General features: G+C 34.1%; 1 protein-coding gene across 1 annotated transcript in view; it reads left to right on the forward strand.

Annotated features, from left to right (window-relative positions):
* The window catches only part of EYS (eyes shut homolog), a 1801461-nt gene that overhangs the window by 880814 nt on the left and 908043 nt on the right, over positions 1-12604 (forward strand). Inside the window, exon 19 of the mRNA XM_026455461.1 lies at positions 4848-4963. Within this exon, the coding sequence (XP_026311246.1) occupies positions 4848-4963 (116 nt within the window). The remainder of the gene's footprint in view (positions 1-4847; positions 4964-12604) is intronic.

The raw sequence follows: 12604 nt of genomic DNA on the forward strand, positions 1-12604 counted from the left end.
CAAATCCTAGTAGAAAGTTTGTATCATAATCTGTCCTTGGGGAGTGTTCAGCACATATTGAAAAAGTACAGTTCATTTGTGATGGCTAATATTGTCCAGTCACTGACAGGGCCATGGTAAGCGTAAAGCCCTCCACCATCTCTAGGCAGAAAAATTATATAAATATGCCCCTTCCTCCAAGCCAGCAGGGTATAATACTTGACAAGTGGAGTACAGGTTAGATTTCAGACCTCACTCATCCTCTCTGCATGAGTTCTTTGTGCAAGAAACAACCTGAACATCATTTAGGACAGTCCTAATCACAGAGTTCATCCTGTACCTATATAGGGAATTAAATGGGTGTTTGATCTCATTTCCAATGAAGTATCAATACAGCTATTCAGATATTTTTTATAGAAACAGAAACATACTTAGTGTGTTTTTAGCCAAAATAGTACCATGTGTAACACCCAGTAAGTGATATCAGAGCTATCCCATGAGGAGCAAATTGAAAGCGATAGGGAACGATTTGTGTATCGCAAATTCATTCAGAGTTGTTCTCTATCCCTGGGACAGTCACTGTGGCCAGATACTTTTTATACCCAGCAGGGGTGCAATGGTGTTTATATTGCTGGTGATGCAAACTTCAAATGCATATTTTGCTCTTCAAGTGGTATTGTTCATTTTGTAGCAGAAATGCCACACTCTCCTTGGGGCAAGAAAACAGAGAAACAAACATAGATAATATCTGCTTCTAGTCACCACAATTATTGTCAGTGATGAGGTGGCTGCATTTAGAACAGAAGAGATACAGAATAATCTTTCTTTTTAATCAAGATCCGTGAAAAGTAAAGAAATCCTTATTATGAGATAAAAGAGTGTATACTATTGTATTTTCATGAAGATGTACATGTAATTTTTTTTACATATTCTAGAGTTAGACTAAGAAAAGAAAATAATTTTATGTATCCAATTTCTAAATAATATATTAACTAGTAAGACAAATTTATTTTAGGTTTAGGTTTATTTTTATTTTATATTCATAAGATCAGATACAAATCACTATGGTCTGAGAGGGAAAATGAAATGAAAATAAGATATATAAATCTTAGAAGTAATGACATTTATTTTCATTCATAAACTCAAACTATTATAACTGTTATGTTATAGACTAGTAATATTCAAACTGGTCAATATTTCTAGCTGAAATATCAATGTATTTAAGTATTTGGTTTAGTCTTCAATTTAAGATCATTCTAGCTTTAGGCTGGGTGGATTGGCTCCTTTGAACCCAGGAGTTTAAGGTTGCAGTGAGCTGTGATCATGCCACTATACTCCAGCCTGGGTGACAGAGCAAGACTGTCTCTACAAAAAAAAAAAAAAAAAAAAAAAAAAATTAAAAATTTACTCTAATTTTATTACAATATGTCACCTAAAGTTGTCTTTATTTTGCACCACAATTATTTTCAATCATTTATTCCTTACACACTTACTTATATTATGTGTCAGACATTAGGTTAATACTACGAATTTGACACCATAATAATTTGAATGCTTTTCCTAGATTACTAATGACAATTTTTGGTTTTTGTTTTCAGTTACTAAACTATTTTCTGAATGTTTGGTTACCTCATTAAGAATGAACATAAAACCGACATAAGACTCAGGAGAAAATATATTTTGTTTCTGATCATTAAAAAATATCTGATTCAATAAATATTTATTTGCCTGATCTATATTTTCTCATTTCTTACTACTACCTTGTCCCACACCAGTATAAGCACCTATTCGTTTTACCTGTTTCTTCATGCTAATGAGTACCTTTGACACTCACCATCCATTCCCGTGTAGTGTGATTTCCTGTACTGCGGAGGTAAGAGTATTAAAAACTACAATTTCTAGACTCCCTCAAAACTGGAGTTGCAAATATAATTGAGTTCCGCCAATAAGAAACATACCTTAAATCTGGAGGCTCTGATGGAGACCATTTCTGGGTGTCTTACCATATTCTTCTGGTAAAAAATGTCATGGAACTATGTGGTTCTTTGCAGCAGATGCCACTGTAGAGTCACTATTTCAGTGCATAGGTGCATTGAAATGGCAGCTCCCTGGTAATCAACTTTCCTTGGATTAGCACAATGGGTTATTTGAATGAGAACTCAAAAATTTTAATAGTGCTTTTCTATTTCTCATCTTCCTGATCCTGACTGAGGGGACATCTCCCAGAAAATCATATCTGTGGTTCTTGGTGTTACTCCTACAGCTTTCCTTCCTTCTGACAATGTCGTAAGCATCTAATTCCATTCTTCAGATCCTTTTTGCTTAAATAACTAGAGTGATTTCTGTTTCTTGTCATGAATGTTAACTAACTTATTTTCTATCCTTGTTTGTTGTCTTTGATCAAGATAGCCTTAACATTTTGCTCAGTTTGACTAGGCTTTAGATAGACTTCTTCCTGACTATTAGTCCTGATCTCCCTTTTTGTAGAGCATTTACTTTAGAAAACTTGTAAATTATTTCTCTGTCCCTTTGAGATGTAAATCTTCTCCCAGGCTGTTTCCCAAGGACCTGGGAGTCATTCCTTCAAAATGTAATCCTGTACTCTGGAGGCTAAGGTGAGAGGATTGCTTGAACCTAGGAGGTTGAGGCTGCAGTGACTTGTGATCACACCACTGCACTCTAACCTGGGCACTAGGGCGAGACCCTGTCTCAAAAACAAAGCAAAACAAAACAACAAAAACAACAACAATGAAAGACAAATCAAAACAAAATGTAACCCTGGAAGGAGACAAATAGTGCCCCTATTTCCCAGTCTCTTCGGGAGAGTAGAAGCCTAACTTCAGTAAGAGACAGTTAGCAAGTACAGGTGACCTATTGAAATTGACCAAATTCCCACCCCCCCAAACATCCCCCCAGTACTTTTCCGTTAGCTCACCTGGCCTTTAAAAATGTTCCTGCTCCCGTTTATTTCAGTGGGGTTGAGTACAAGCTCTCTACTCTATTGTAAAAATCTCTGTCTCCTATTGCAGTACTCTTGAATGAAGTCTTCCTTGTCTGTATAACTTGTCCAGTGCAATTTTTCTTTTATACTTTCCATCTTATGGTGTAAAGCTTTGTCATGTTTTTCACAGTATAAGAAGCAAAGGAAAACTATGTCATTTTAATTGCGTAAAATATATTTAGAAATATTCAATCAGAAGAGGATACAATATATAAAACATATAAAATACACTGTAATGAATGTGTATAACTGCATGTGCTTTGAGAAATAGAATATTAGCAATAATTCTTGCCACCTCTATATCCCTCCAGGAATATCCCACTCCCTGAAGTAACTGTTCTGAATTTTTATATTCAACATTCCTTTAGTATTCCTTAGAGTTTTATTACATATGTATGCATCTCTAAGCAATGTTATTAAGTTTCATATGCATTTGAATTTTATAAGAGCAGTTATCAGGGTGTATTTTTATGCAATATGTGTTTATGCTCAATAATATGTTTGTGAGACTCAACTATGTGAATGACTAGTCATACTGGCTTTTTATAAACCTTGCAAAGATGATTTTTTCCATATCACCTTTTATAGCCTCCTTAGTAGAGATCCCTGCAGAATCAGCTCAGCACACGAAAGAGCATTGCAAAGTGGAAAGAGTCTTGGATGAGGATTTGATAAATTTAGTCTCTTGGCAGCTATTTTTAAGTTTGATGTGGACATTGCCATGTCTTTTAGACTCAGGTCTTATTTTTTTCTTATAATGCAGTGTTTCAATAAATTATTTCTAAGTACCTCAAAATATGTATTTAATTGTTTTGTTGCAATTTATCAGGGAATAACAATCAGAATATCTTCTAAAGTATAAACAATAATTAAATTTTACATTTCCCAACAGCCAGGGTTCAGATTAAATGCTATTGGACAATACATAGAAAAATAAAGAAAAGTCAAAAAGTTGTAATTAGAGTAAGCATAGTCAGTGAGCAGTGAGAGCTGCCCGTAAAGACCTGTTGTCCCTAGGTAGAAGGGTATGCTTAGGTTAACATGGTGTTGTGGCTAGCATGTTAGGCATATTAAGATTCATTAGAAGTAATTATCTGATAGGAAAGAATCAATGGTTTCAAAAAATGTTCCTAATATGTACCCAGGAAATCATAGCTAAGATATCAGCTTATGGGGTACTTAGCAATGTTGGTTGATAGGTTGATGATGGAAATAATGAAATGTTTGACTAGCAAAAGCCAAACAAAATACATACAATCAAACTATGTTTAGGTATGGAAAATTTTAGATTGTCATGTTTAATGAGAATTCTTATAGCCAATGGCCAAAGGTACATAGACACAATACTTACATTCTATAGAAACACAGTATAACAAATACTAAGTGTAAAACACTAACTGTAATACTACAGGTATTTAAAAAAATCGTATATCTAGATGTCTATAGTAGTTGCTTTCCTCTGAATTTAAGATTCATATTAAGGGAATTATGAAGTAACTTTATTCTATTGCTTTCCAGGTATTTATTCCGAAGTAAAGTAAGTAAAGACATTTGAATATGTAATGCTGAATGGCACCACAGAAAAGCGCTGAGACATATCATACATGTACTCATTTTCATTTATACTTAACTGTGTGATTTTAGAGCAAGTTATTTATTTTCTCTGAGTTGAATTTTCTCATGAACTAAATATAGATAGAATAATAGCTACTTGATCAACTGATCATGAAGATATGCTGAGGTGATCTGTACAAAATGTCTAGCATAATCATTTCAAATAATAAAAGCTAATAAATATAAGCTATTAGCAAAACTGTTTTTATTATCATTAAAAATTACATATCTGCTTTGTAATTTTGTTGAACAGGATGGTCTGGACACCACTGTGAGAAGGAACTTGAGTGCATTCCCAACTCATGTGTTCATCAACTGTGCATGGAAGATGAACCTGGCTCGACATGTTTATGCACACCTGGATTTATGGTAAAGATTATTGGTGGTTGTGGTTGTAATAATCATTTATTCTCTTTGATATGCAGGAAACAATAGAAAATTACATGGTGAAAAATTAGGTTGGAGTAATCTTCAGTGCATCTCTCCTTCTCTGTCTGTACATGCTACACTTTTCTCAGCATTCCTCCTTCCCTTCTTGTCCATGCATCACTTGCACCCTCAGTCCTTTCTTTCAGGAGAAAAACATTCTGATAAATTGATCCACACCAAGGTGCAAGTGACTTAATGTATTGGCCTTTAATGTCTTAATGCATTTGGAAAGAGGATGCCAGTGGAGGAATTACTTAATACTGTCAGGGTCTTGGCAGAACTTTTATTTTGCCCAAGGATATAGTACTACTTCCAGGGTTGGGCTCAGCATATTGTATGTCCAAGGAGAACGAATCTGCTTCCTCAGCAAGTTTGAACTGGCCTGAACTCCATTAGCACTAGAAATGACTTTCCTTGGTAAAAATGTCTCTATTAAAAAATAGCTTTTGACCACAGTCTTTTATTAAAACTGACCACAGCCCATGACTATAGTGAAAAAAACAACGATTGGTAAGACCGTGCTATCAGAATTTTTAAATGTGTATTTATAAATATCATTATTAGACCAGCCTTCACAGAGATTAAGGCTAAATAATTAGAGAGGGAATATAGTCAGGTGACCCAGTTCAAGGATAAAGAATCATACTTCAAGCATCTGGCCAGTGTGTATAAAAGATGAACAAGTGTGAAGGGAAGTATGAATGGAGCTAGAAACTCCTTCTCAGAAGTGAAAGATCAGAAAGGAAAAACTAGAACCAAGAGTCTCTAGACGAGGTTAAGGAATTACACAGAAAAAAAAATAATCAATAACTGTCACCAGACACAAGAATTTGAAAAATCAATTGTGGAAGGACCTGGGCTTAATCCAGTGCTATTCCCTCTTAAAAGATGTACCCAGGGCTCATAAGTTTTTTAGGGATATGAATGAGCTCAAACAGAAATCTTCTTTTCTCTGAGAATTTTCTAATTTTGGATTTGCCCTAGAAGAAGATTTTCTCTCACTGCTCCCAAAGCAATAGATCTTTGGAGAAAAATTTCAGATGCTCTGAGACTTAAATTGGAAGTTAGTTGGTACCAAGAAGTTTTTTTTCTGACACCTCAGATTATACCAATAATGCCTTTCTCAAAGAGTCAGTATAAAGAGCAAAATACTGAGGTGTGTCTTTTATTTAGCTATATCTTCCACCAGTACAGCCTGGTGGAAGATACGCAGAAATCTAAATAACTTAGAAAATCAATGCTTATTTTATATATGATATGTTTTCATAAACACAAATAACTTACTACCAAACATCTCCAAAATTTCCTGAAATAATCTCCTGGTGTATGTTCTTTCACATGTGAAATATGAATCTATTAATATTTGAGCTTTTTCTTTAAGAAAAAAATCAAAGCTGAAGTATAAAAACATTAGTATATGTTAGAAATATAAATATCTTGATAAAATGTGGTTTTATAAGACCACGTGTCTACTAAATAGGAGAAAATGTTATAGACATAATACATTTACATTTTAGTAAGGCATTTACTAAATTAATTTCAAATGGATAGTTTTGCAACCATTCTCTAAGTACTTGAAAGCTGAAACAAAATTTAAACATTTGTCATAGCAAGAGATAATGTTTGTGTGAAATGCTACAATGAGATAAGGGAGATTCAACTTTTGCTAATGCATTAGTTACACTTTAAAATTAGTAGCTAATGATAGGGGCAATTTCGTTTATTGAGAAAGAATTTTAACATTGAAATGTTATTCATGCCAATGCTATAGTAGTATATATTTACTCTAAATTAGATGTTCCTAGGAACTATACTTTTGAAAATCACACACAAGTTATTACTTGGAACAGAAAATAAAATAATCTGCTGAAGTATCAGAAAATCAAATATTCAAAATATTTGATAAAATATTTGTAGCAAGTTAAATTTGTAAATATTGAAATAGAATATTGAAATGGATACAGGTATGGAAAATGCATGAAAACATTAGAAAATTGCTTTTTAAGGTTTATTTTTCCCTTCCCCACTAATCTTGAGTGCAAATGGGATATTAAAAGAATAAAAATCACAATCATGGGGAAATGTGAAACTTCATGGGTACTTCATTCACAGGAAGATATCAAACTTGAGAGAGTCTTAAGAATAAAGCAGTTATATGAATTAGACAAAAGGTAAATTGATTTGCATTAATACTAAAAATAAAGCGTGTATGTAGAGTGTAGGTGAACATGAAAGCAGTGTCCAAAGCAGAGAGTTGACAATGTACAAGGGGTAAATCATAGCGTTCTAGCACTAGAGTAGATGGGAAGAGACTAAACATTGCATCAGTTATCACATTCTGGTGGAACATTTGCTCACTTCTCTGTCAACTCTGAAACACTGTAAACTCCTGAAGGACAAAGATAATGCTGGACATTGTGGTATTCCTAAGAGCACAGAGCACAGTACAGGTGGTCACTAATTTATAATTATTCGACTTTATGATTGTACGAGAGTGACATACATTCAGCAGAAATGGTATTTTGAACATCCCTACAACCATTCTGCTTTCTAATTTTAGCATGGCATTCAGTAAGTTACATGATCTATTCAACGCTGTAATATAAAATAGGCATGGGGTGGAATGATTTTGCCCAAGCTGTTGGCTAATGTAAGTGTTCTGAGCATGTTAAAGTAGGCCAGGCCAAACTATGAAGTTCAGTATATTAAGTGTATTAAATGCATTTTCTACTTACAATATTTTCAACTTATGATGGGTTTATTGTAATGTAACTCTATCTTAAGTCGAGGAGCATCTGTACATGTGTTTTGAATGTGGTCATCATTGTTAAAGTTGTTTTATTAGAGCGCGTAGCATATTAGTCACAGTTGTTTTCAATTCCCAGTCTGATAATTACAGTTTCCCCACCATATCTGAGTCTTACTTCAATGCTTACTCTGTCTCTTCTAACTATTTTTTTGGTTTTTAGAATGTCTTGTAATTTTGTATTTAAAGACATGATACGTTGGGTAAAAGGAACTCAGTAAATAGGTCTATAGCATAACATTTTATGTTTATCTGGCTAGGAGTCAGGCTGTGTTTGCTGTGCTATAGTCATAGGTGTGAGAGGTTAAAATTTCCTCTTATATTTTTATTTTCATCTTGCCTGTTGTATTTTGGTTTCATTAGAAAATTCTTTTTAAAGAAATGTGACGTGTGGAGTTCTTTCAGTTGTAATCTCCTGTTGTTATAAAAGATCCCTGTTGATGCGGCAGTAAGGTATGAGGAGAGGGTAAGCCTTTAATAGTCCTGTAATTAGGCCTCAGTCTTGGTGATCCTGTGCCTCTGGCTGTGACCTTCAAATGGGGCCCATTCCCTTAGGTGAGACAGAAAAGCTACGGAGGGCTGGAGTTGGGTATGTTCCTTCCCACAGGTCAATTAGGCTCTGGTAAAATAGTTTCACCTGAGGACAAGCCTTGTTAAGAGGAACAGAATGCTCTGGGAATCTTCAAAATGGCTATCCTCTCCTCTCCACACTGGAAGCATGAGGGGATTTTTCTCCAAACCTCACTGTGATATCCTTGTAATATTTTTGAACGTAAAGTTCATTACAGTGTGGGATATTCCCTAAGAGTGGGGTCCCCTGTAGTTTCTAACTAACTCTCAAGCTCGTACACACTGAGCCTCCAGCATTTCATCAATTACAGTTTGTTTTTCTACCCTGGTTTTGGCTCCAGCAGAGGTTTCTGCTTCTGAATTTCTGCTCCGGTAAGCTATGATTCTTTGTACCTGCCTGACTGTCTCTCTGCTGTTTGGGGGCAGACGTTTTCCTTTAATGGGAAATGACTTCAATTTTCTTAAAAATCTAAGGAGAGTTGATTTTTAGTTTGTTCAGTTTTTCTCTTATTGTGTAGATGGGAATGACGCCATCCAAATTACGTGCCAGACTAAAATCCACAATTTTGTGATTGTTTGAGAACGAAAGAACCTATGAATATATTTATTAAGAAATCATGAATGGATTTTCTTTCATTCGTGTAATTCAATGTGTCTTTTAAAAAATGGATTTTATTGTTCTAATTAGGCTTCTCAGGTATCTCAACTTGAATGGTGGTCCTGTTTTTCAGAGTCACTAGAAGGCTTTATGGGATTGTTCAAAAGTCATTAATTTGACTCACAATCACATTCTCCATTAACAGGTAAAAAACGGAAAAATTAAAAATTTTCTTGCATGTGTACTCTAATTACACCGGCTGATATGGTAGCACACGCAATCTGTAAAGAACATTCAAGTAATTCAAATAATTGAAATATGCTTGTATTGAACTTTTAATTGAACATGAAACAACAAAGCACAATTCAAAGCAATAAACCTTTTCCCTAACAATTTGTAGCAATTCTCTTCACATCCAATCTTTTATGTTCACCTGAACTTCCCTCTAACAGCTTTCTTCTTCTCAGAGATCTTCTGAAAAACGGCAAAGTTTTTCCAGGTTACTTTTATTTAAGTTACTTTAAAAGTTTCACTAATTAGGTCATCATATAAAAACGTTAGTTCAGCTACATATTTACAGGATTAGAGAGGATTAATATTACTACAATTATTTTTGTTTAATTATGAAGAGTGATGTGGGAGGTAAATAGTCCCTGCTGGATAGGGAGATGGGAAGCTGTTTTTTTTTTTTTTTTTTTCTTTATTTCTGAGAATTAATTTTTTGAAAATAACATTAAAGGTCTGAACTCTCAGGCTTTTCTTAATGTTTCAAACTATGACAATTTCTGACAAACCGATAATTAGTGCAGATTATTCGTTTTAGCAGATCCAATTACAAAAGTGAATCCAAACAAGATTAAAGTACTTCCATCATTTTGAAATTCAAATGTTCTGTAAAAGAATTTAAATGACAGAATACAATTTTTGAATGTCCTATACTTGCTGAAAAACTCAAGAAAAATGATCATTCTCTTTTTCATTTGATCAGAACTGCTCATTTCTTCCTCAGCAAATGAAATTCTGCCAAACAAGATTGATCTCCATGCATTAACCGATGAGTGCCTACTGGTCAGGCTTATTGTGTTTTGTAAATGATAGAGTCGATGAAAGTGTTAATTATAGTTCTTAAATTAAAACACAGATATTTATATAGTGTGGAAGCTGTATTTGTATTAAAATGAGGAAAAAATGGAGAAACTATTTTCTGAGAAAAAAGGTTCTGAGTTCTATAGAAGGACAGCCTATTTGTGGTATTCAGTTTTTAAACGTCATCTTCAAATAAACCTAACACAGAAGACACCAGTATAGCAAGACAGACAAACATTTTGATGTATGTCTATGGTTCTGGTCTTTATTTTCTCATGAGATAAACTCATCAATTTTATTAACAAATATTTACCAAGTGTTTTCTGTGTTTGAGATGACTTGCTCTATTAAAAATAATTATTATCTCTTAATAGGAAATAAAGCAAAGGTGCAATTTTAGAAAAACTCATAATTCCTTTTTAAATAGATATTTTTGTGGTTTTGACATTTATCCTTATTTTAATTCAAGTAACTTGTATTTTAGATCAATCAAAACACATCCTTTGGATACTCACTGAAACAATGTATTTGGAAAACATATAAAGAAATACGTATACATTAGTCTGACATTCAAATTAAGGAAAAGAGGACAGGCTTGCATCCTCTTGCAATGCACTAAAAAAAAAAAAAAATCAATAATTCTTTTATTCAGGTGAAATTTGATACTTTGCTCTAATATATGTTGAGCACAATTGTTTGCAGATCCTTAAAATGATATAAAAATCAATTAGTTTCAGTTTGTTATCCAAAGAGAACATTCAGCTGTATAGAAGAGACAAATAATGTGTGGGATAATAAGGAAGTCAGCACTGGGTACAAAATGCAGGAAACTGTATGATGAGGGAAATAAAAACATTAGCTAGGACACTTATTTGGTAGTAATATTAAAAAATAATAAAGCAATTGGTGAATCCTGAGTAAAGTAGTCATTAGAAGAGATTTCTCAATGGACAAAAGATAATGGCTTCCTCCTAAGGATTAGAAAGGTATCTCTAAAAGCGCTGAAACTCAATCTGCACCGTATAGTGGAAGTCAACCCTGAGGATTTGCTCAGTACTGCTAATGAGAATGCTAAATATAAAATAGCCATGAGAAATAAGGCTCCATCTACTTCTCAGGACAAGTTTTACCACAAACAACAACAAAAAATACACACAAAAAAATGTATTTTCCTCTCCCCAGATCAATTAGGCTCTGGTAAAAGAGAGCCAAGATCCTTGCTTTTATGAAATCTACCAGCTAAAAACAGAGGATGGCAGGGGGGAAGACACTAAATTATTGTGTTTATTTATTTGTTAATTTGTTTATGGGCAGCAATGAGTGCTATGGGGAAGAAAAAGGTGGAGGGATGTGTATTCTAAGCATTTCTAAGCAACACAGTGACAGTATTTTGTAATGCAAGGTTATGTGAGGCTTTTGGAGGAAAAAAATGGTGCAAACGAATACAAACATAAATATTAATGAAAAGAGGAAGCTTTCTGTATTAAATAAGTATAATGTATAATGAAAAAATGTAATTTAATATTTTCAGAAGTAGAATATTTAAAATAACAAGTTGCCTTACATTTTATATAATAGACATGGCACAGCTATGATGTACAATCTAAATGTCTTATAACATGCTGGGTGCAGCGGCTCATGCCTGTAACTGCAGCACTTTGGGGAGCCAAGGAGGGTGAATCACTTGAGGTCATCGGAGTTTGAGATCAGCCTGGCCATCATGATGAAACCCCATATCTACTAAAAATGTAAAAACTTGTAATCCCAGCACTTTGGGAGGCCGAGACGGGCGGATCACAAGGTCAGGAGATCGAGACCATCCTGGCTAACACGGTGAAACCCCGTCTCTACTAAAAAAGTAAAAACTATCCAGGCATGGTAGTGGCCATCTGCAATACCAGCTACTGGGGTGGCCAATGCACAAGAATTTCTTGAACCAGGGATTTGGAGCTGGCAGTGAGCCAAGATTTTGCCACTGCGCTCTAGCCTGGGCGACAGTGTGAGATTCCAAAAAAAAAAAAAAAAAAAAAAAAATTATTACAACAGTAGTTTTTATTGGTAAATTGAGTATAGTAAAATAATGACCACCTCATAGACCTATTAAGATATTAAAGATAATGAATGCCCACCTTTCATCTTTATGCATCAGGTTTTTGCTTCAATGTGACTGGTGGAAGAATGTATTTGGTAGAAACCTAGAATATATTTAGTGTTATATATTGACTCAAAAAAGTAATGGCTTAACATTTTAGACTTCAATTATATGGAAAATTCTCTGAGCTTCAGTTTCTTCACTTATAGCATGAACATGTGGATGAATTAAAAGCTTGGCCATATGGAATATAACATTGTTAACCCATTAGAGAGTTGGGCACAGAATTTTAAATGCCCATACTTACAGACTGGTAGATCAGTGTTCTTTCCTCCATGCCATATATCTTATGGGTTTATTTTTAAGATAGATAACTTAATGTAATATCCATTTATTTTTAAGGTAAATAACTATATTATATGTCAGGGC

Source organism: Piliocolobus tephrosceles, chromosome 5 (assembly GCF_002776525.5).
Source record: "Piliocolobus tephrosceles isolate RC106 chromosome 5, ASM277652v3, whole genome shotgun sequence".
In the NCBI taxonomy this organism is placed as follows: domain Eukaryota; kingdom Metazoa; phylum Chordata; class Mammalia; order Primates; family Cercopithecidae; genus Piliocolobus; species Piliocolobus tephrosceles.